The 25,921-nt window shown below is 40.9% G+C and overlaps 1 protein-coding gene across 2 annotated transcripts in view; it reads left to right on the forward strand.

The window, feature by feature from the left end:
• Nucleotides 1-25,921, forward strand: part of SUGCT (succinyl-CoA:glutarate-CoA transferase) — a 781,582-nt gene that overhangs the window by 567,929 nt on the left and 187,732 nt on the right. For both annotated transcript variants that reach the window (XM_036863201.1, XM_036863202.1), the window contains exon 13: nt 3,174-3,237. In XM_036863201.1, coding sequence (XP_036719096.1) covers nt 3,174-3,237 — 64 coding nt within the window. The remainder of the gene's footprint in view (nt 1-3,173; nt 3,238-25,921) is intronic.

The following is a 25,921-nucleotide window of genomic DNA, read 5'->3' on the forward strand; positions in this document are numbered from 1 at the left end:
AAGAAATGTCATACAAATGGTGACAAGTGGCAGTTCCTGCATTTCTGGTGAAGTTAGGATGTGACACAGGCCTGAAGTGCAGCGGGAGAGAGTTATGTTAAAATCCAGACAGACTGCCTGGGTTCTGAGATTCTTGAATATGTTATGAAGCAGAGCAGGACTTGCCCCACAAACAAGGCTGGAGAGTTTTCCAAGGTTCTGAGTCATCAGGCAGGGTTTCCAGAGACAGCAGTGCCACAGCCTCAGTTGTTCTGAGATAATCTGACCTGATTCATGAAGAAAGCCAATGGAATTTGGTGGACCTCAGACTTCACATAAAAAGGTGGGTGGCAACCAAGCAGGGAGATAAGTCAATTCTTTCTGAAGATGGGAGTTCAGACTAGCCCATTTGCCTCATAATTGTACAAACTACTACAGCAAATGAGAAGCTGCAGTTACCTTCCTTTCAAGCGTAAGAAGAATTTGCATTTCTGCTTAAAACTGAACAATTGTCAATGCAAAGGAATTGATCCAGTTAGATAAGAAAGTTTCATATTGGGAATATCACCTATAGACAGCAGTGAGGGTTAGAGCTGAAGGAACTACACTCCTTAAGCTGCTTCCACGAAAAACTTCAATCAACTGCTAGCTTTTGCTTTACAAACTTTGACGTATGTCCCTTGACCTTTAACAACTACCCCTTCACGTTTGACACTTAACGTTTGCTACATGATTAAAATTCAGCGTTAATTAATTTTAACACTATCAGTTAAGTTATATTTAGCTGAGAACACTCACTTTTGTCTTTTGTGAGTAGCACTGCAGCGTTATTACAAAGAGGTAGTCAGGAGGGCAACAGAGATACGAGAAGAGAAGAATGATTCAGTGTGCAGATAATTGTTTCGAGTGAAATTTAGCGTGGTATTTTTGTTCCTGTCCTCAGTAGAACTGAGATTTAGCACCTCGCGTTGGCTTTTAGCCCTCACCCCCACGAAGGAGGGGGCTGTGCTGGGCGGGTGCTGAGAAATGAGGCACACCAGAATTAAATTATAGCACAGCTCGAACACCGGCAAGAATTTTCTCTGGCCAGCTCTTGGGTGCAAAGCTGGCAATTCCAAAAGAAAAGCAAGGCATCCCTAGCAAGGATCTCCTTATGGTGTGGCATCACCCTCAGTGGGGAGGTTTGACATGGTCGTGTAAAGAGCATCGCCCCCAAAGTGGTGACCATTCCCAGAGAAAACAGTGGAAGCCAGGATATTTAGCCATAGGCAGAGTTACAGTTCTAACCTTAAAAAGTCATCCAGGAGGTTGTCGTATGGATGGCTTATTCCATCACGTGACCTTGTAAGCTCACCGGAAATGGATAAAAGCCAAGACACTTGTCCTCTCTCCCTGAGTATTCCGAGTGAGAAAACATTTTTGTTGGTTCATTTATTTCATGCTCTTTTGCTCTGTGGGAAGATTATGGTACGGATAGGGATGTGTAGATCTTGCTTTTACCTGAGGCTCAGAATGCTAGAGTACCATTACTACTGCTACTCTTTGGGATATTAGCATGAAATTGTGGTCCGCAGGTTCACTGGGCCACTGAAATACTTCTTTGTATGGAACAGGAAGAGAGAAGCTCTGCATTTGGTAGATAGTGCAGGTGAAGCACTATTCATATGTAAGTCACCCATATGTGTCTCACTGAAGATCCAGTAATAGTAATAAAAAACTGAATTTGGGGGTTCTTTGAGACATTATACTCAGGTAGCCTCCAGTTGTTAAAAACCAAACTAACAAAAGAAGACAACTTTGTAGCATTTTCATTTGTGTACGACAGAACATTTTGCCTCCAGTAATTCGTGTTTTATGTTCTAGAATCTAGTTCCATACCCTCATCTCATCCTTTACCTACAGCTGGAGGGCACTTGATCTCTGGCAGATTTTCTTTTCCTGCCCACCCCCTGGGAAAAACTACAGCCAAGGATTTACGTAGTTTAAAGGATTTAAACTACGGTACCAAGGATTTAAGTAGCTCTGTTTCAGTAGCCGAGCAATTCAGCATCAAGTCACATTTCTGTTGGTTGGGCTCTGCTAGAACGTCCCTGTCCTAGTAACTGCCTTGAGTCTTAACCCCGAGGTCAAGTCTACCTTGTGGTCTTGATGGGACACCAAATACCTATCTTGGTCCAATGCATGAGATCGAATCAGCCCTCTAGGATGGGGTTCCTGGCTTTCTGTTTTCTCAGTTGTCTCCATCCCGCTGACTCCAGGGTAGTGGAGTCCTAGTTATGAAACCTAGTCTTACGAGTAAGGTCTTGTTACCCCTGAGAACATCTCTGGTTTCAGTCTCCTGCTCAGGCCTCTGACCTGGTCCTACTCTGTGCTCCCTGTCAGCTGGCTCTGCTCATTGCTTGTCACAGCAGCTCTGATCTATCTCCTTCCCACAGTCACTGGGCCTTCTGGGTACTCTGATTCACCTTTCAAATTGGACTGACTCCCCACCCCTTCCGCTGAATAAACTTCCAGGGCTCCTCTGTTCCAGTTCCTGGTTCCTCCCATCCTGTCCTTCTGCAGTTGACCTTGGCCCAATCCTGCTATGAGGTCATGCAGGAAAAGGCTGAGCTTTAATATTCAGAGGATCAAGCATAGATGAAAGGGGGGAACTCATACCCTGTATTTAGGAGCAAATAACATTTTTAAGGGTGGGAAGACTTTATAAAAGTCAAGTTTGCTAGCCCTTGAGTCTTCTCATTCTTTTTGGCTTCACTGGGTTTAATATAAGATGGAAACATTTTAACCTCAAATATTTACTTTCAAAGGAACATTTCAAGTGAGAGAATAGCATGGACATATATACACTACCAAATGAAAAATAGGTAGCTAGTGGGAAGCAGCTGTATTGCACGGGGAGATCAGCTCGGTGCTTTGTGACCACCTAGAGGGGGTGGGATAGGGAGGGTGGGAGGCAGACGCAAGAAGGAGGGGATATGGGGATATATGTATACACATAGCTGATTCACTTTGTTATAAAGCAGAAACTAACACAACATTGTAAAGCAGTTATACTCCAATAAAGATGTGAAAAAAAAATCTGTGTTTTGTAATATCTTTCTTCAATGGATTGAACAGGTGGCTTTGCATATTCCTTGAGATTGGAGATAATTTTACTTTGTGAGTAATTTTTCTCTCTGTTTTTACATTTTCAGGTGTTGCACAATGGCCTCGTTGTGGAGATGAAACATCCGACTGTGGGGAAGATATCAGTCCCAGGTTTGAAAATTTTTATTTTTCTTAACTCCTTCCTTCATGAGCTTGTTCCCTGTGCTGATCACTGCAAGTAGCTGATGACCCTCCAGACAGCTTGTCAAGACATTATCTAAACGTTCCATTTTGGATAAAAGGGGAACCCTAGAATCACACCCACAAGCGTGTTTGCTGAGGCTGTGGACTTGTGTCTTCACCCTGATTGTCTGGGTGACAAAAAAATGCTTGTATTACCTAACTCCCTTCTGTGGAATCACGTACTCACACAAGTGCTTTATGGCCAACTGATAGATGGCGATAGATGTGGAAAATGTTCTGAAATTACGCTTGGTTCGTATGAGAATGAGAAAGAAAGCTAGGCACCTGCATAGAGGTGGTGTCCAAGCAAGGCTACTGACTGCTTAGGCCAGGGCATTTTTTTTTTTTCTGAATTGTGGTTTAAGGTATGGATCTTAGCTTTGTCGATCAAGAAACTAAATGTTTTCAGAAAACTCGGAATATATTGAATTTCTGTAACTTGACTCATACCAAACAAACTCACTGAAGACATTTTGGCCTTAAGCCAAAATGCCAGGTTTTTCACTTCTAGGGAGAAGCCTCAGGCCTGACTCTCAGAGCATCCAAACTGTAGCGAGAGCTTATGATCGACCTATTGGCCCCAACAGACTGCACTTCTCTAGTGATCGTGACATTACCGTTCCTCAGATCTGCCGTCTCTACTCTGGCCGTTGCTAGAAAGACACTCCACATTCTTGTCCATTGCATCCCTATTTTCTAGGCTATACACAAATCATACACTTTTTTTTTTTTCTCTTCTTCTGACAGAGAATAATGAAATTCGTTAGAATATAACTTTGGTCATTGTTTTCCTGAAACTATATCCTGGTCGCCTTGCTTGAAATTTGGGTATTTCCCAAATCCCTCAGTCACCTCTGTTAAATGACATAAGTATTTACTTCTGTAGGTATCAGATCTCATTCCTTGAGTAACTGCTATTGTTATGTTGGTTGTGGGTATAACCTAATTGTAAGATTTGGGACTAGCTGGATAATAATGTCCTAGAACAGATCAGGTCATGGCCACTGGTCAACAAAAAGAATGAGAGGAAGGAAGTATGATAAATAAAGCAAATGGAAGGAGAAAATTCTGATATTCAGGAGTATAAGGAACGTTATACATGAATTAAGGGAGGTAACTAAGAGAGAGAGCAGGTATAAGCATATCAGAAACGGATCACATGTTAACAGGGAAATGCTATATGGCATAGAAAAGTAGTGGGAAAAAAAGCACACTGATAAAAGCTAAGAAAGTCATTTTTTCATTTATATTATTGAGTAGGTACTATGTGCCAGGCTCTGGGTCCTGGGAATGCAAAAATAAACCAGGCAACTTGGCCCTTGGCCACATGAAGCTCATACTCAATGGAAAGTCAGATAATAAAAGCAACCAACAAATGTTCCTGTAACTGTAAGTCATGATAAGTGCAAAGAAGGGGAATGAACAGTATGAATCATAGAGAGTAATGGGGACAGAGGGACCTGTGATCGTTTAGGTTGATCAGAAAAAGCCTCTCTGAGAGGATGACTTGGACACTGAGAATTGAAGGAGAGTTAGAAGTTGACATTGAAGAATAGAGGAAGAGCATTGGAGCAGAGGGACCAGCCTATGAGAAGGCTCTGAGGTGGGAAAGAGCTGGGTATGCTTTAAACCGGAACGGAAAGTGAGGAAAGATTTCTCCAAAGAAGACGTACAGATGGCCAACAAACACATGAAAAGATGCTCAACATCACTAAGAGAAATGCAAATCAAAACCACAATGAGGTATCATCTCTCACCGGTCAGAATGGCCATCATCAAAAAATCTACAAACAATAAATGCTGGAGAAGGTGTGGAGAAAAGGGTACCCCCCTACACTGTTGGTGGGAATGTAAATTAGTGCAGCCACTATGGAGAACAGTATGGAGGTTCCTTAAAAACCTAAAATAGAACTACCATATGACCCAGCAATCCCACTACTGGGCATATACCATGAGAAAACTATAATTCAAAAAGAGTCATGTACCACAATGTTCATTGCAGCACTATTTACAATAGCCAGGACATGGAAGCAACCTAAATGTCCATCGACAGATGAATGGATAAAGAAGACATGACACATATATACAATGGAATATTACTCAGCCATAAAAAAGGAATGAAACTGAGTTATTTGTAAGGAGGTGGATGGGCCTAGAGTCTGTCATACAGAGTAAAGTAAGTCAGAAAGAGAAAAACAAATACCGTATGCTAACTCACATATATGGAATCTAAAAAACGGTACTGATGAACCTAGTGGCAGGGCAGGAATAAAGATGCAGATGTAGAGAACGGGCTTGAGGACACAGGGGGGAAGGGGAAGCTGGGACAAAGTGAGAGAGTAACATTGACATATATACACTACCAAATGTAAAATGGATGGCTAGTGGGAAGCTGTTGCATAGCACAGGGAGATCAGCTCGATGCTTTGTGACCACCTAGAGGGGTGGGATAAGGAGGGTGGGAGGGAAGCTCAAGAGGGAGGGAACATAGGGATATATGTATACATATAGCTGATTCACTTTGTTTGTTGTACAGCAGAAACTAGCACAACATTGTAAAGCAATTATACTCCAATAAAGATAAAAAAATAAAAAAAATTAAAAATTAAATAATAAATAAGTAGTGAGGAAAGAGGGGCAGGAATGGAGACTGAAGAGAGAATCAGAGCCTCGAGGCCCCACTAGGTTTAGTTTTACTCTAGTTTTAAGCAGAGGAATGAAATGACACAACTTGTAACTTAAAGCAGGGAGTCAAGTTAGGAAGTTATTACAAGACTTCAGGTGACAGTCGGCATCTGAAATTAAGGACATGGTAATAGCGAGAAAGAGAAGGGGGTAGTCAAAACAAAAAATGTGATCATAGTGCTTTCAGTATGAGAAGACTTTAAAAAGCATTTTGCCCAGTAGTTTTTAACTTTAATTTTTAAACAGTGGAACTGATTTCTCAAATGAAGTCTAACTATCTAAAACAGATCAAGGTCGAATTTTGCAATTGATAAGTTAGCACTCCAACTCTTTACCTTTTTTCCCCTGCTTTCATCATGCTATACTCCTCCAAACACCTCTTTGGAACCATGGGTCCCTGAAGAATAATTCAAGAACCACTGATCTAATTTAATTCCACAAGTTTACAGATGAGGTCATGCCACATTGATATCCCCAACACATGAGAGAATAAGGTAAACATTTGAAAGTTAATACAGTTATTAGCATGATAGTAAGGAAAAAAGTAAGTCAGAGGCCAACCTAGAATGAACTCATTGGATGTAACTCTCTCTCTATCAGTCAGATGTGCATTTACTGACTTTCCTTGGTAAATAAATAAACAATCAATCAAGAAGGAAATATTTTTTCAGACTCCTAAAGGAGAATGCATACCCCTTTTGCTCACTTTAATGTATAAGTGTATCAGTTAGCTATTCTCACAATAATGCTGTGTAACAAATAACCACAAAAATCTCAGTAACATTCAAGCATAAGCATTTATTTATTCCATGCATGTGGATTGGATGGTAGATGACTGATCTAGGCTGGACTTGCCTGGGTGGCTTTGCTTCTAGATGCAGGTCTGGCTGGACTTGGCTCCAGTGTGAGTTAGGCCCAGTTCTGCTCCATGTGCCTCTCATTTCTTCTCATGGCAATGCCAGAAGAGCAAGAAGGCAAACAGAAACCCCAATGCCACTTAAGAGCTTTTGCAGAACTAACAGACCCTTCTGCCCACAACTCATTGGCCAAAGCAAGTGTTAGGCTATATGGGGTTGGGGAAAATATATCTCTCCTTTGAAGAGAAACTGTAAAGTTACATGGTGAAGGCATGGCCAGAGGGAGGTGTAAATAACTAGGGCCCCAAATTCAATTTACTACAAGATAATTCTCAGGTCTACAGCGATCACTTTTTAATCTCCTTTTGGAAATTTTTATTTTTGTTTCTTTAATTTTTATAGGGCTTAGGCATCTTTTTGGTATGTCTGTCTTATTGACTGACCTTATATTCTCTCTATAGAATTACCAACAAAGGAAGTCTCAGATTTGAGATGAAATGGATGTGTTTAGATTATTTTTGGAATTAGTATCTGAGTGTCTTTTGAGGGCAGCACATCTGGACTCCCCATGAAGGGGAGAGACAATTCTGCTCATAGACGTAAGATAAGAAGTTGCTATTGTATCTCCTAATTCAGTGTATCCCAGTAAGAGACCACTCAGACAGGACGAGATATTAAATGCAAAGAGAATTTATCAGTAAATAATTTAAAATTTTCCTGTGGTTTGTCCTTTTCATTGATATTATTTACGGACGATAGTTCCGCCTTTCTTTGTAAGGAATGTCCTCATTGGGAACCTCATGAATGCCGTAGAAATAACGCAGATTCTCCCACAATGCCTCAGTGAGGCGAATCTGCCAAAACAGGAAAGGTGGGTGGAGTTAAAAGTGGTGTTTATGCTGCACTGTTTTCTTGTTAGCCAGTGGACACACATTTTTGGATTCATTAAATGTAGTTCTGCTGATTTACATATATGTCTGCATCTTTATATTTACAGTGAAAATCATAATTAAAACCACTTATTTATATTACCTTTGTTATTAGTGAATCTCTTGTGAATAGTACTGAATTTTCTACATATTGCACTAATTTGCCTGAAGGATTTTCCATCTTAGTCATTATGAGAAATTTGTCTCTTGGAGAACAGTATTTATGGCACCTTTTTTAGAGATGTATGAATCCACAGCATTCCCTCAGATTCTCACATTAGAGTTCCTGTATAGGAGAGTGCTAATTGATTAAAACCTTAAAGATGCTCTTCCACCAATGTTGAAGATACTTTGAACAGGAATGGGAAATTATTTACCTCTTCAAAATTTCTTTTTGCTACTTAAATAATTATTGTCAGCTCTTAATACATTGTTCCAATATTTTTAACCATTACCAGTATTAAAATAATAAATGAAGTAGTATAGTCCAAACTATCTCCTTTATTAATTTGTATCTATTGTAACATGCTCCCTTTTCATATCATTTCCCACCACCTCCAATCTCTAGTAAACAGTTAAGAAAGAAATTTCATTTGTGTATATACGTGTCATAGTTAAAGCATGCAAACTAGTTAATAGTCATGAATTATCTCTAAATATGAGATGTAGTTCTGCTAATACTATCATTCTTTTTTCAAATATTGTTTATTAAACTACTCTCTCATTCGACCTTTAAATCCTATTTTACAGTTAAAGGTAGAAAGATACAAAGAAAACTAGTTATTTATTGGAGTATAAATGAGAAGATGCATCATATCTCTCTTTGCCCAGCTTAAGTAATCTGGTGTTCTATGAGTCCCTGGTGAGTGGAGTAGTCAGTCAGTAGTTTTAGCTCACCATTCGTTTAGTGACAGAAGTGTCAGCACAGTGGGCACAGTCTACTAATTTGCTCATAATTAACTAAGATAACCTGGTTGAATGCTAAAACCTTAAACACACCCACACTCACACACACAACTTAACTCACTAAGCCTACCGTGTCCCATACGTTATATGAAGCTCTGGTGATAGGGTTGTACCCAGGACGGGCCCAGTCACTCATGGAGCTTACAGTTTGCCAGGGAATTTTTTTGTTACTGTGAATAATAAATTCAGAAAAGTGAGATGGGCGTTTCCATGGAGAACCAGGGGCAACAGCAGGATGGCCTGAAAGCACAGGTGAGGGAGACCTCACCTGGTGCGTGCGATCAGGAAAGGTGGCCCTGAGAATGAACCGTAAGCAGACGTGTGACCTACGAGCAGTTGTCAGCCGGGCCAAACTGGTGTGGGCTGAGGGAGGGACGGGGCGGTGCTGAGCGTGGTGCTGGAGGAGCTGAGAAAGGGCAGGAACGGAGATGACCCTGGAGAGGTAGCCAGAGGCCAGGAGAATAAGACCTCAAGTAGAACTAATGATCACATTACAAACAGATCAAAATGTAAAGGAGATCTGTGCTGAGGTCTCAGGTCTCTACTATCTGGGGGTGAAGTGGGACCCAGAGGAGGAGATTGGGAGGAATCTCAAACCTGGTTTGGCAGGTGTTCTCACTGACTGCTTTTAGGTGTAATTTCTAAAATGCTTCTAACTCCATTGAAAATTTTTATAAAACTTCTAATGTGTCCTGAATTTTAAACTGTGAAATTGATAAAATTCTCATTTGTTAACTGCGGAAATGAAGAAGGACATTAAAGGTCATACCACATTTCCTCAATAAGAGGTGGGCCATCATATAAACATCACCTTATTTGTGATTTTAGTGGGAAGGTCTTACACTAGTTATCACATTCCAAAGGGCTGCCACTTTCCACTGAGCCATTCGCCACTTGCATCTTCTTATAATACTGCTGGCTATTGGCCTTTTAGCCAGAAAGGAACACGTTGTCCTTCCGTGTACTGTGTAGGTGCCGAAACAGCCTTGGTGCTGAGTTCCAAACTTCAAAGGATGTCACTGAAATAGAGTTTGATGCGTAACTCTAGTTTCTCAGCATAACCTTTTACCAGTACCGCCCTGTAAATGTGCATGGTGGTCATTTGATTCCAGCAGCACTTCTGGGAAGTATTTGAGTGGTGAGTGTGTCAGGGCTGTGAGAGGGAAGCCGTCTTCTATCGTGCAAAATGATTTTAAATTGAATTACCCTTGCCTGCTGGTCCCTTGATCTGTGTTTTCAGAAAGCAGCTCTAAGTTCTTTTAAATAAAACTTTTCTTAAGTTTTTCCCCACAGTATTTTAATATTCGTATTTGGAACCTGCAACAATTTTTAGCTAGTGAGCGTTGGATACAGGAAGAACAGTCACCACTATGGATTAATGTAGCTCAAACCAAAGTATTCGAATATTGACATTTGGACTTTTATAGTGACTTTTTAAGAAGCTGAATGTACTTCCTTATTTGATTATCTAACATACTGTATTTCCGAATGTTTTGCAAGACTTTTTATAAGTGATGATCTAAGACACCTTTCTTTTGTAAAGCTCCTGAAGGGCAAAGATGCTGTCATTTTAACTCTAACCAGCACCCTCTGTACCAAGGAAGTACCTAACAGATGTTTTCTGGATGATGATTACGATAAAAAACTACTAGATGAAAAATAACTAAAAAGATGATTTGTGACAATTTAAAGCAGTATGCAATTTTTTATGAACAGATTGACTACCTGTGGAAGCTATCTGAAAGAGATCTATTTTACTTCTTTAGTTTGTTTCCAGTTTGAAGTACATACACTAAATGGAGTGACCACATAGTCTCTTGCATGGTTACAGATCTTCCTCTTCTGTGCTATACACGCCTTCAGCTTTCCCCGTTACTTTTAGCTTTTTTTTTCCCCTTTACATAGAAAATTAGATGATGCTTCTGAAATCACAAATCCTCAAAGTTTAGTTAAATTTCGATAATGGATAACAGCAACGGGGAAAGCTGTCACAAATCTTACTAGGGAAAAAGGCAAATTAAAGAGGCACAAAAGTTTCAGCTTATCTTCCTCCATAAAGTTTAAATATGTTGGTTCTCATAAGGAATTCTAAGTAAAACCAATCTGAGAGTGAAAGGTGAGATAAGTTATTCCTTCCAGGTAGAAAAATCTTTCAGATGACAACAGGAAGAATGTGTAAAGTTTTCACCTTGTGTATAGTGCATAATCTATGTTCTAGAAAGAGCATACTCCTTCAGGGACCAGGCTAAGCTGTAAAAAAGAGGAAAGAGATGAAAAGAAGGGTCTATAGTCTGTCAACAGAATGAGACAGAGCTGGCAGGGAAGTGGATTTTCAAATAGACTAGCCATGGTACTTCCCAAAGTCCTCAATTATTTTTAACTTGATTAAGCCCTTAACACACAGCAATGCCCTGAGAGTTAAATAAATCAGCATATTCTCAGGTGATTTAACAGAGTGCCTGCAGCCTTCCCTGGAAATCCCGTTCCCGTGAGGCGGGGTCATAGACATTGTTACTGTTCAGTGAGAAATGAATAGCCAGAGTGACTTTCCTTCCTAGGAGAGCAGGGAGGAAACAGGAGGAGTGAATAACATCCCCAAGAATGTCTTTCCATCAGGAACTGGAGAAGCCCTAAGAGCCAAGTTACCATCGCTGATATGACTTAGGGATCTCCATCAACGATGCTTATCTGTGCCACGAGGAAGAGATTTGCCGTGAGAGCTGGACTTTCACGCTCAGGGAATTCACGTTCCTGTTACTCGGGACTGGGAAGGTGGCCAAGATCTCAGTTGTTCCTGTTCAACCATCTTCATCAACCTAGGCGCTAAGATAAGTGCATCTGTCCAAAAGGCCAGAAACTCATGTTCCAAATCAGTCCTAAGTTATCAGTGAAATTCTGGTGTGCAGAGTTGTTTTCACTATTAGAAATTCGTATTTCTAAATATGGCTAAAGAATTTTCCTGGGTGCATACTTAATTGGACTTCTGCATTGTTTGGGGTGTTTTCTCAAGTATCACTATGCGGAATGATCCTTGAGCTTAAAGGTGTATTTGACATCATCTGAGTAGACCACGGAGTGTCAACCCAAACATAGAAATCAAAGCAAAATACACAGGAAGAGTGGAAGGCTCAACGACGGTAAAGCATTTTTTGTCATTTTCGTCTTAAAAGGCGGATCAGACATTTTCTGGGATCAATTCTTGAGTCCTTGCAGTATTCGCTGCTGCCAGCTTTCATTGGGTAACCAGAGAAGTCTTTTTCTGGATCTAATTTAAATACTGACTTTACGCTAGATCTTTAAAGAATAAATTAATTAAATGTAATTAGGCATGTAAACTGGCTGGAGAAGTAGAATCGGATACTATGTAACAGCTAAATGCAAAAGGCTTGAAATTATCTTCCAGTTTGGACTTCCCTCTTGTGGAATTAACTTGGATAATTAGGAAGTGACATTAACTTTGCCTCCAAGTGGGCTTCAGCCGGGAGGAGTTGCTTGACCTCATTGCCGGGTTTATTTAGGGTTGGAGAAGGGGTCATTTTAGTCCTCTCTGAGAGAGGAATGGCTTTGCTCTCCTCCAGCATTGCCAGGTCGGGACTCTGTGGTCCATGAAGAGATGACAAGTGGGCTGAATCCCAGGGGAAAATTGTTTTCTTTAAATATGGTTCCTTAAGATGTCAAGATTTACTCCTGTTAAGAAGACTTAGCCAGAGAAAATATCAGTAGAGTTAGCTGTCTTCTTATTTCAAAGGATTATAGTTTAATTTTGATGAGGCACACACTGTACTATAAATATTAATAAGTGTTGGTGGAGGTAAAGAAATGGTAGTAAAAGGGTTAAATAAGAACCTTCAGATATTTTAACCTAACCAAGGGGTCACGTGCAATATCCCACTTATGCCATCACCTCCAAACCTTAAGGATTTATTTGGCATTGAACTGGGTCTTGAAATTCATTGCTTATCTCCTTTTCAGCAGGAGCGAATGCTGTCTTCCCTGTGATAGCTGTGTACTGACTTTTTTGGGACCGTATCTCCCTATAGTCATATCTTTATCTGGTATGGCATTAGCAGTCCCTGGGCTCATCCTCTGCGTAAGATTAGGACACTGCCTAGAGGGGGAGGGATGAGGGGCCTTGAAATGCTTCCCAACTTGTCCTTCATCAGAACATCATGTAAGTCACGGTGGCCATGTGACTCTCAGGGTGGGTGACCCGTTAGTCAAAACTACTCAGAACCCTGTGTCTGTTGAAAGTGTTCCAGTGAACCCTATACTCCAGCTTATTGCAAGAAGCCATATGCTTTTCAAGCAATTAAGAGAAAACCTAATTTTAATTAGATTACAAATGAAAAAAAAGGTAGTACAAGACATTTGGGGGATTTCAGAAGAGTGTATAGTGAGATAAAAGCATCAACAAGATGCTGCAGCCACAAAAAGCTAGAGAAATACTACCCCACACAGACTTAAAGAATATCCTCAACAGTTTACCTCCCATAAACTCTTCATAAACTGCATTCTCTTGGTTGCTGGGCCTTCAAGTTGATAACGTGAACTTAGTAACTGACTTCACCTTTTAGTGCCTTGTCTTGCTTTGATGAGATTGATTTTTGCATTCTTTCAATTTAAAGGAAAAATGTAATTTACAATACTGCATATAAGGTATTTTGTGAATAGATTTTAATAGCTTCATTGCTGTGGAACATTCAAATTTGAAACAAGGGAATGTAAGTGAACATCTGTTGAGTACTTCTCTCTCTTTTTCTCTCTCTCTCTCTCTCACTATGAGCCCTTTATGTATACGATTTGTTTAATCTCTAGGAAAATTCAGTAAGCCATACATTATTACGTCCATTTTACAGTTGAGAAAATTGAGACTTGCTAAGTGTTGCAGCACCAATGGGAACCCAGATCTGAGCATCTCTGAAATCTGTCCTCTTTTTCCTATTTCCTACTGTCTCCTAAAGTTGAGCCCAAAAGGAAGGTTGAGCCAGTTATTGAGTTTTTTATCTTACAACTTTAGTCTAAAGGCTGATTAACATATTTTAAATGTTTCATTTAAAGAGGAGCTTGGAAATTTATTTAAGAATGTTAAAATTTAAGAATTTAAACTTTGATTGAGCCTCCGTCCTTTGGGGATTAAGTTTGGTTTTTAGTCTATTATTGTGTTTCTATGAAAAAAAAAAGCCATCAGAAAATATATTGTTAGGCCATTTCGATATTCTCAAGAGCATATAAGTGTAAATGCACCAAAACATAGGGATTACATTTCCTTCAAGTTGTGCTGTTTTCACACATTAACAGAAAAGCAGTTTGAAAGGGGGGGAGGAAAGAAAAATATTTGGGACATATATGCAGGTTTCAATCATCAAAAGACCCGTGATGTTAAGCTGCCACGCTGACTTACCCAGATTTCTCATCTTTGCAGTGATCTGTCTGTGGCACTGGTACTATGTGGGCAAATTTCTTCTTGCTCACTGGGGGCTGGTTTTATTTTCAAGTTAAAGCCAGTTCCCTTCAAGCAACTTTAATTAACCTGCAAACAGTGTCGTGCTGGTACAAGAACGTTACAGTGATATTTTTTCCAAGTGAGTGGTTGATACTATGGCCAGAGCAAGAATTTAAAAGTTAGGGACTTCCCTGGCGGTCCAGTGGATAAGACTCAGTGCTTCCACTGCAGCGGGCACGGGTTTGATCCCTGGCTGGGAAACTAAGATCCTGCATGCCACACGGTGCGGCAAAAAAAAAAAAAAAAAAGTTAGTGACAAATTCTGTACGATTCCACATATATGAGGGACCTAGAGTAGTTAAATTCATAGAGACAGAAAGTAGAAGGGTGATTCCCCAGGTCTGGGTGGGGGAGGAATGGAGAGTTAGGGTTTAATGGGTGAAAAGTCTCAGTTGGGGAAGACGGAAAAGTTCTGGAGATGGATGGTGATGGTCGCACAACAGTGTGAATGTACTTAATGCCACAGAATTGCACACATGAAAAAAGGTTGAAATGATAAATTTTGTGTTATATATATTACCGCAATAAAATATATGATTACTAGAAAAAATTAGCTAACTTCTATGCTGTTTTCCCATGTGCATGGGGCATATATGTGTGGTGTAGAGAGGAGTGCATTCAGGCTCCGTCGGGGAGACCTGAGTACAAACTCAGCTCTGCCAGAAATGGTTGGCGATACTAGGCCTTCCTGATCAGCCTTCCTGATCTGTCTCAGTGACATCTGTCTTCTCTGCAATATGAAGATCAAACACTTAAGATAATTACGATAATTAAATAACTACATGCCAAGGACCCAGCGCGTAGGAGTAAGTGGAAGCACGTTGTAGATAATTAATAAACTGTCAGCAGTGTCTACAGTAGCCACAACTCTTGGGGGAAAATAAAACTAGCCACATTATTAGTTATTTTTCAAACATGGGACATTGAAATAATCATGCATATTTCTCTAAGAAATAGAGTAAAACAAATCATTCTTTCATTGAACATTGATCTAGTATCTACTCTGTGCTAAGTGCTGACTGACAAGGAGCTTGTCTAATGGGGCGTTTGACAGTGACCAATCAAATGAAATGCAGTGGGGACCAGGGAACCCTGGACCGTCGCTGCAGATACGTGTGTAGGGCCAAACCAGCTTTGAAGCTCTTGGATAAATGTGTTGTACACAGCGTCAGTGGAGACCACAGCGGTGTGAGAGCATCCTCCAGAAGCAGCATTGTGCTAGACAGATCGTGCAGGTGAAAATGATTCAGAGACCACAGATGAGAATGTAACAGCTTGTTTAGTGGGAACGAGAGCAAGACCACAAAACGGTGCAGCATTTCCAAAGTACACTCTGCACACACTGCAGCTTCTTGACGTCCTCATAGTTGTCTCACCGAGAAATGACTCTCTGGTCCAACACCTTTGGGAAACTGCCTTAAACAAAGGTCCATGGATTTTCTTTACCTTGGCATTTCTCGGATCCATGAACGTTCTAAGATAGCTTTGAGTCTCCAAGAGGGAGATGTCGTGTTTCCTGAAGTTATGTGACAGCGGTGCCCTTTTCTTTCCAGAGCTCTTACTCAGATCCCATGGAAAAGCATTTTGTGGGTCACTCCACTGAGCACATGTGTCCCTTGGAGCCACATGGAACAGGTTGTAATGGTCATTCACTGGAGAAATTGGCTAGTTGACACTAACAAAAGGGTAGGGAAGCCAAAACGAAAGCTGCCCATCTTCTGAGGATCAGAAGTTTTTCCTGTTTCTTAGCTCAAGGGACCAAGGGTCCTGAAGAATATCAGGAGGGGTTTCTTTCTCCTGTGAGGGCTGAACACCCACGAACACCGGGCAGCAGAGGGTCAGCCAGGAGCACGGCCACGGGGGTGTCTGGGTGGCTGAGTGGCACCTTTGCTTCAAGCTGGTGCAGCCATCACCCGTGAGAGCCTTGTTCAAAGGCATTAAAAATGGAAATGGATTGAGGGCAACACCGAAGTGCAGCTCAAGAACAGATCACATGGTGATGCTCTTGCACTAGAAGCAGAAACTACCCTGGGATCTAAAGAAACCACTTAAGAAGAAAATGCTTCCTCTTCATCGAGCCTCGGGAAAGCTGCTTTAGTGGAATCCTGCACAATTGTTCGTACTCTAGCTTAGAAAATGGAGTTGATTAAGTGGAAGGAAATTTTTTAAATGTGACAAAGATGATGAGGTGATTAAGGGGTAGGGTTTAAGTAGCAAGATGTGGAGAATTTAAGATGTATGACTGAGTAGCGATGACAGTGGGGTGTATGATAGCTGCCTATAAAGACCCAATTAATTGCCTAATGTGGCAGATGAGAAGAAACGGGCTTTAAGCACCAAAAGGGAAGCTTGAATTGAAGCCTATCAGGGAAACAGTATTTACCCGTAAGGGTGATTCGACTGCCATCACAGCGGAAGTCAGTGGAGTTATTTGGATAAAGATTCAGGATGAAACTTTTCTTTCTTATATCCTGGTGTCAACATTTTTTTTTTTTTCCTTTAAAAAGGCTGCATACATTTCATGTTTCTTAGGGGCAGAAACTGAAGAATACAGCACAATATTTAATTTGCTCCAGGATGTTGTGAGGTGGTAACAACACTTAGGATTGCTTCAAGCCTCTACATGTGTTTTCCCTTAAGCTGAATTATAGTAATATCCTGGCTGGTAAGAATCATAGAAAATCTGTGCATTCTGTTACACTGCGTGTGGAGATATAGCTTGTGATGGAAAGCGTAGTAAGGATAGTTACCATCAAGAGCACTTGATGAAACTAGCGAACACTTTGTGACTCTGCATTAGGTGCTTTACCTATACAGATGCTAATCTTCCTATGGACACTCTGAGAGAGACGCTAGCATCCCCATTTTACAGATGAGCAAACTGAGCCTCGGAGAAATCACGTAACCTGACCGAGGTCACACGACCAGTAAGTGGCAGTGAGTTTGCATTCAATTCCGAGTGACTCAAACATCCATGTCCTCTTGCTGCCTTCTGAAGACTTCTTTGGTCATCGCTTTTATAAGCTTGCGACCAGTGGCTTAGCGTGTGAGGCGCTTCGCTTGTGTTTGAGAGTTGGGTGGTCGCTAGGAGCATTACCCACGCTTAACCCAGACAGGGCCATGGCTCGGCTTCACCAAGCAGCTTGGCCGGGGCGATGCAGGGAATGAAGCAGGCAGGGCTAGAAGGAAAGGCAGTTGGTCGTCCTAGCTCCCTGAGCATTCAGAGCGGGTGCGTGGAGCAGCTCTGTCAGATCTCAGAAACAGCATCCAGATTTGATTATAACTTCTCTTTGTGGTCTTTGAAGCTTTTTGTTATTCCTTCCCTTGCCTCGCGGAGTTCAGATCGATTTTCACATAAACAGAAACGATTCCTCCTTTCTGAGCACTTCATTGTTGGTGGCATTGTGGAATGTCCCAGGAAGGGGGAAATGGGGCCAATTAGAAAGGAGAAACGTCTCTTCGGCTTGCATGTTTATACGAAAATGCCAAAGCCACCAGCTGTCACAATAGCAGGCCTCGGGTAAGCCCTCTTTCCAACTGTCCTGCAGCACACATACAGCAGGGGGAGATAAATCCAGCAGACTCGATTAGAAGATGCAAAGTGGCATCCTGCATTCAAGAGTTCTACAGGAAATTTAGGAAATACGTACCTTTGTATCGTTTTTATTTCAGTAAGAAGTTCACTTCCAAATGACAAGCATGGAAACGACAACTCAAATTGTAATTTAAACACCTAACCTCAGCTTACCACTGAAGAGCATTTTCCTTCAATAGAGCGAATGTAGATTGAAACAAAATTAATTTCACATTCCTATTTATAGGACATTTGAGACAAACAGCCATCCGTGTTGCTGTTACCTCATTCGCCTTTTTTAGCCATCAGGACTGACTGCTTATGTCTTTTACATTCATGGAACGCATTTCAAACTTAAGGAATTCAGTTCCATAGCAGGACCTTAGCAGAGATGATATATATCATCTTGTTTGGCTATCTTTATAATGCTTTCTTCTTTTCTTAAAAAAAAAATATAAATGGTATATTAAGACTGATGGAAAAACCAGATCTGACAGGAAGGTTAAAAAAAATAAGTTACTTAAACAATTCTTCTGGAATCATTCAAGAGAGTAGGGTGGAGTAGACTTTAAAAACAAGACAATATAATCCTGAAGATTATATTTTTAAATGAAATTTAATTGGAGCCGTGTCACTGAATTGAACCGGTAAGGCCTGTACCCTGTCAGCGCTTCCCGTGGAAGTAACCCCAGTCCGATTTCCTCCCTCTGTGGCCTGGAGTTTAAGGTGAGCTGTCAGTTTCTTGGACATGAGCAAGATTACAGCTGGGGCTCTCACCCAGCTCTTTAAAGCAGACCACGGGTTGTGGCAGCATGCTCTTTCGGAGGAGAGAACTTATTATTCCAGTTTTATTTATTTTTAAAAACTTTTATTGGAGTGTAGTTGATTTACAATGTTGTGTTAATTTCTGCTGTACAGCAAAGCGAATCAGTTATACATATACATATATCCACTCTTTTTTAGATTCTTTTCCCATATAGGTCATTACAGAGTATTAAGTAGAGTTCCCTGTGCTACACAGTAGGTCCTTATTAGCTATCTATTTTACATAGAGTAGTGTGTAGATGCCGGTCCCAATCTCCCAATTTATCCCTTTCCCCCTTTCCTCCCTGGTAACCATAAGTTTGTTTTCTACATGTATGACTCTATTTCTGTTTTGTAGATATATTATTCTTTGTGCTTATGGTAGCTCAAGTTATACTCAGAATGGCACCAAGGTTTTCCTCGGTATCTTTTGCCTGTGTATAGCAGTAGGGTCCCTGAGTCCTCAGAAAGTGTAAGTGACAGCTTACTCCATATTTGACATTTGAGATCCAGGAGTTTTAATTAGTTAATGTCCCTTCATTTGCAGTGAATTACAGACAGTTTTCTTTCTGTTCTATTTTCCTACATCTTGAATTGTGAAATTTTCCAGTAAGTCCAAAAGAACAAAAGAGGTGTCATTTAAACACATTGGTCTTAAATCAAACCAAAGCTATAGGAACTCCAAACCAAAGGTAGCCATTCCAGTTGAAATACCAAGATACTTTCTATGACACTGGATTCTTTTCATTAAAAAACCAAACCAAACCAAACCAAACCAAACTTTGCTTGAAGATGATTCTTGGGCTCTTTGCATTCAGTCATCCCTCAAACCCTCTGCCTGGGATCCAGAGTTGGACACAGATGCTTTCAGGGGCAGGATGTTTTAAAAAAGAAAACAAAAACTGTGTGTCTCCCCTGAAATAGAAAATAACTTACTTTTAGGCCTTCATATCATCTATTTGAGTATTTGCGCCAGAAGAAAAATTAACTTTAGAATCAGATTTCCAAACCAATGTAAAAAGCAAATTTGACTCCTGTTTATCATTGGTTTCCATTGTCTTTATTTAAAGGGGCATAGGAGGTAATAACAAAGAAGACTAAAGAAAGGCAAATAAAGGGGGGGAGAAAAACTGGAATTCATGAGGGAAAAAAAATAGAGTGGATGCACATATTTGAACAGTTTCTGAAATGGTCTAAATCTTTCACTTCTGTCAACCAGTGCACCTTCTCTTATATGCAGGGAAATGCTCTGACAACCCAGCCTCTTCCAGTGCTTTTCCTGAGTATCAAGCATCACCCTCTAAGTTTTCAGCCATGTGTTTTCTTTGGACCGCTCTTCTTTACCCTTATTAAATACTTCACATATATGAATGGGAATGTCAACATTTAAACTTTCGTGTGAGGTGGGAAAAAGGGAGAAGTTTATTTCAGTGCTCTTCTACTTAAACACATGGAAGTCTGTTATAACTTTGTATTTTTGCAGTGTAATATATGGTTGAAATCTAAAAGGCGGTTGAAACCATGACCCCCCAAAAAGTGTAGAAAAAGCAATCTATACCATCCACAGACAAATTCTGGTTACAACGAAATTCAGTTTTATATTTTTATATTATAGGTATTAATGCCTGTTGGTTTTTTTCTCCCCCCAAATCTACATTCCTGCGAATCCTAAGGTCAGTTTACTTTTGTTTTCTAATAAAAATGTAAATCTCAATACGTTAGTGAGAATTAAGCCTTTGAAACATATTTTTCCCCCTGTAACACTCTATTAGGACTACTAGATTATTTGAAAATCTGTCAGTTTTTTAAATATCTTTTTAAAATTTTTTAATTTTTTAAAATTTTATTTTATGTTGGAGTATATTTGATTTACAATGTTGTGTTAGTTTCAGGTGTACAGCAAAGTGATTTAGTCATACATATACATATTATCTATTCTTTTTCAGATTCTTTTCCCATATAGGTCATTAAAGAGTATTAAGTAGAGTTTCCTGTGCTATACAGTATCTCCTTGTTGATTATCTGTTTTATATATAGTAGTGTGTGTATATCAATCCCAACCTCCTAATTTATCCCTCCCCCCAACCCTTTGGTAACCGTAAGTTTGTTTTCTATGTCTGTGAGTCTGTATCTGCTTTGTAAATAAGTTCATTTGTATCATTTTCTTAGATTTCACATATAAGTGATACCCTATGATATTTGTCTTTGTCTGGAAAATCTGTCAGTTTTAGACTTTAGTGGATATACATATTTTTATCGGATATACATATATACACATATGTATTTTTTTTTAAACATCTTTATTGAAGTATAATTGCCTTACAATGGTATGTTAGCTTCTGCTTTATAACAAAGTGAATCAGTTATACATATACAATATGTTCCCATTTCTCTTCCCTCTTGCATCTCCCTGCCTCCCACCCTCCCCATCCCACCCCTCTAGGTGGTCACAAAGCACCGAGCTGATCTTCCTGTGCTATGCGGCTGCTTCCCACTAGCTATCTATTTTACATTTGGTAGTGTATATATGTCCATGACACTCTCTTACCCTGTCACATCTCACCCCACCCCCTCCCCATATCCTCAAGTCCATTCTCTAGTAGGTCTGTGTCTTTATTCCCGTCTTGCCACTAGGTTCTTCATGGCCTTTTTTTTTTTTTTCCTTAGATTCCGTATATATGTGTTAGCATACTGTATTTGTTTTTCTCTTTCTGACTTACTTCACTCTGTATGACAGACTCTAACTCCATCCACCTCATTACAAATACCTCCATTTCATTTCTTTTTATGGCTGAGTAATATTCCATTGTATATATGTGCCACATCTTCTTTATCCATTCATCTGTCGATGGACATTTAGGTTGCTTCCATGTCCTGGCTATTGTAAATAGAGCTGCAATGAACATTGTGGTACATGACACTTTTTGACCTATGGTTTTCTCAGGGTATATGCCCAGTAGTGGGATTGCTGGGTCGTATGGTAGTTCTATTTGTAGTTTTTTAAGGAACCTCCATACTGTTCTCCATAGTGGCTGCACATACGTATTTTTAATAGAAGTAATCCAATCCTATACTTCTGGCTAATATACCCAGTTTGAAGTGTATGTGTATTTATGTGACGTATTTGAAAGTGTTGTGTTAAATATTTTAAGTATTATACAAATGTCAGTTATTGTTGTTTCTATATATATGAGGTCTACTTTGTGCCGGGGAAAATTTAGTGATGTTAGCTGGAGACAACAGACTGGGCATAGTAGTGTAGGCAGGAAAATTGGAGTCTGTACTTGAGGGAGACCTTATTTTAATAATGATCATTGTATAACAGCAACAGCTCTACCACGAAAGTAAGACGTGTTTGAATATGTACTGTCTGCCTTATTTACCTATTAGGTGCTTTTGAAAATGTGTCAGTGAGTTAAGACCTTTAAGTCTGCATTTTGCAAAGAGAAAAGTTCACCTAAACCATAAGGCTGAAAACAAATAGATCAGTAGAAATTAACCTATCTTTTTTCTTTTTAATAACGTAGATGGTCTCTTCATAGAATTTTCTAATAAAAAGTATAATATTGATTCCTCTACTTGGAAAAAAAAAGAACCCTCCTTATATACTTCCATACACACAAGATGTGCATCTAGAATGTAAATCATGTGTTTTTTGTTTTTTTAACTCACAAATAACCTGTGTATGTTTATTTATTTTTTATTTTTTCTTATTAGTCATCCATTTTATACACATCAGTGTATACATGTCAATCCCAATCTCCCCATTCATCACACCACATGTGTTATAAAAGAGAATTATATAATCATGTGTTATAAAAGAAAATTGTATGGTATTCCTAAGCCTTAGCACTCCAAAAACGATCTTAATGGTGCATTTTGAAAAATGCCATTAATCTGAAGGATCGCTCATTGATCCCTGGGTCTTATATCACACCACGGAGCAGAGTGGCAGGGTTGATCTCCCCAGCAGGATGGAGCAGCCCAATGATGTAAGAACGTGGACCTGGACACATTCACTGGTGTGGGTCAGCGGAACGGCAGGGGGCAGCCTGTCCATGGGCAACGCAGAGGATGCCAGCCCATCAGGAGGGGCACGATAACTGGTAAATACAGTGTTGATTTACCAAGAGATGGCAAGGGGCCCTGACAAAACACACAAACAGAGATTGTAGGTTCAAGGAACATCACAGAACCCTAGCAAACAGTATGCAGTGGACCTCAGGTAGATCCTTCTGCTTGGCAAGGCCCCAGCCACAGGGCTGGTGTTCAGGAGCAGAACTCAAATCCTGGCATAAGAAACAAGAAGGCAAGAACAAGATGGAATCATCCATTTTCCCAGAATCTGGAAGGACAAGGTGGCTAGAATGGTTTTAAGGACAGAACGAAGCTCCCGGGGAGAGGGCAGAAACTACTCTTCAAAACTTGAGCAAAAGGCGAGACTTGGCTTCAGGGCAAAGTCGAACAAGTGACTGGGTGCAGCGCGCAGTGAGGACTGGACCAGCCCCGCATCTTCTGAGCGCAGCCCCCAGAGTTTGCAGAAGTGGGGGAAGAGGATCAACTGGGTGCAGCGCGCAGTGAGGACTGGGCCAGCTCCGCATCTTCTGAGCACAGCCCCCGGAGTTTGCAGAAGTGGGGGAAGAGGATCAACTGGGTGCAGCGCCCAGTGAGGACTGGGCCAGCTCCGCATCTTCTGAGCACAGGCCCCAGAGTTTGCAGAAGTGGGGGAAGAGGATCAACTGGGTGCAGCGCGCAGTGAGGACTGGACCAGCTCCGCATCTTCTGAGCGCAGCCCCCAGAGTTTGCAGAAGTGGGGGAAGAGGACCCAGGGGCAGGAAGCCAAGCAGAACATCACCCAGAACCTGCCTCCAGCTCATCTTGAGCTTTTTCCTCTCTGTTCAGTAGAGTTCAGAGGCACTGGCCTCTAGCTGCTTAACAAGCTATCTCTCAGAACTTTCTCAGCTTCAGTGGAAGAGGCAGTAACTGCTCCTGGAGGGATCACGACAGTCAGGGTGCAGGAGTTCAAGGCTGTTTCCTGCACCCTGAACCAGTCCCCAGGAGCTTCCTGGGGTCTTTAATAGCCACCTGGACTCTTGATCTCTCTGAAGGATATCAAGGTGAAGTTTTAGCTTTCCTAGGCCACTCTATGGGAGTCATCTTTTTTTTTTTTTTTTTTTTTAAATTATTAATTTTTATTTATTTATGGCTGTGTTGGGTCTTCGTTTCTGTGCGAGGGCCTTCTCCAGTTGCGGAGACCGGGGGCCACTCTTCATCGCGGTGCGCGGGCCTCTCACCACCGCGGCCTCTCTTGTTGCGGAGCACAGGCTCCGGACGCGCAGGCTCAGTAATTGTGGCTTGCGGCCCTAGTTGCTCTGCGGCATGTGGGATCTTCCCAGACCAGGGCTCGAACCCGTGTCCCCCGCATTGGCGGGCAGATTCTCAACCACTGCGCCACCAGGGAAGCCCGGGAGTCATCTTTTGACCAGAGGGCAAAGCCACCCAGAAATCTGTTCAGTTTATTTGGATAGCTAGATGCCAACAACCAATATGTTTTAAAGAACCCATACACCCACCCTATCTTTCTGTCGTCATTTCTGGGAAGTGTTCAATATGACCAAGACCAAATGGTGCTCTTTCAAAGAATATTTGCTGTGAAGACCATGCTGGATGCTTAAACACTGGGCCCTACAGTTTATTTACTTTCAAATAATGTTGCGTTTGCCATATTACAATACAAACACCTTCACGTTCATTATGGTTTATGCTGCTGGTGACACATTCGTAATACCCCTAAGCTGTTCATGACATTCCTTTTGTATGCAAACGCCTAATCATGCATCCAAGCAAACATCAGCACCCTGCACTGGCAGACTACTGCACAGTGTACCTTGATGGGGAGGCATGTGTGACAAACTGTTCTTTAAGGAGAGAGCAGCCAGCAGAGTGATGACCTTGAACTCATGTCCTGCCCTGGGCAAGTTTAGTAGACATCTCGGATACAGTGGTTAACTCAGCAAGGGATATGCCTTCGGAGGACAGAGCTGAGACTGTGAGATGTTATAGGGTAGGGAATTGGGCTCAAAATAAGGACAAACTTTTTACCTGTGGAGCAGTAAAGAAAAAGGGGAGAGGGGAGTGTAGATTTCCTGGAAAGATAGTGAACATGGCAGTAAGTGTAGAGTTCAATCAAAGTAGACAGTGGGTGGGGACTTAGCGGGAATGTTGTATTTAAGTATAGAGAATTGACCTAAATGGCTTTTAAAGTGAGTGAATTTTCCATTTTGTAATCTGAATTTTTTGCCTGATTCCCTGCTGTGTAGTAGGCTGAACAGTAGTCCCCAAACATGCCCATGTCCTAATTCCTGGAACGTGTGAATGTTACTTTATATGGCAAAAAGGACTTTGCAGATGTGATTCAGTTAAGGATCTTGAGTTAGGGAGATTATCCTGGAATATCCTCAGGATAGTTTTATAAGAGGGAGTCAGGAGGGATTGGAGTCAGAGGAGAAGATGTGATGGTGGAAGCAGAGGTTGGAGTGATGTGCTTTGAAGATGAAGGAATGGGCCACAAGCCAAGGAATGTAGGCAGCCACTAGAAGCTGAAAAAGGCTCTGCTAGAGCCTCCAGAAAGAATGTAGCTCTGCCCACACCTTGACTTTACCCTGGTGAGGCTCATTTCAGACTTCTGACCTCTAGAAATGTAAGAAAATAAATTTGGGTTGTTTTAAGCCACTAATTTTGAGATCATTTGTTACAGTGACAACAGGAAACTAATATACCTACCTTTCTCTAGACTGTGTTTGGAATTTTATTTGAGCTCTAAACAAGCTAGCCAAGGCCAAAATACATACATCAATGAAAGAAATATAGCCGTCTCACTCTCCTCCCCCAATACCAGTTGTAGATTCTTAGATTCAGCCTTATGTAAAGTTGCTCCTTTATAATGGAATTTTTCCTTTTTAATTTACATATGTGTTGGAATGACTTCTATGCATGTGTAATTAAATCCAAACTTCTTAGCATGACGATCAAGCCTGCTACTTGCCCATCTATTTCCTTCCTGAACCCCTGTCATGCTGAACTTCACAACTTTCCTTAAAGCACCATGCTACTTTGCCTCTGTTATTTTGCATGTGTTGTTTCCTCTGTAGTGAATGGCTTTTATATTCTGTTTTGTCTAGATAACTTCTACTCGTCTCCATCAGGATTATGTTTAGCTATATCAGAGACCCCAGATAGCAACGTTATTAAATAGAAGTTTAATTCTCTCCTGTGACAATTCGGAAGACGACAG

The sequence above is a fragment of the Balaenoptera musculus genome, chromosome 9 (genome assembly GCF_009873245.2).
Source record: "Balaenoptera musculus isolate JJ_BM4_2016_0621 chromosome 9, mBalMus1.pri.v3, whole genome shotgun sequence".
Classification (NCBI taxonomy): domain Eukaryota; kingdom Metazoa; phylum Chordata; class Mammalia; order Artiodactyla; family Balaenopteridae; genus Balaenoptera; species Balaenoptera musculus.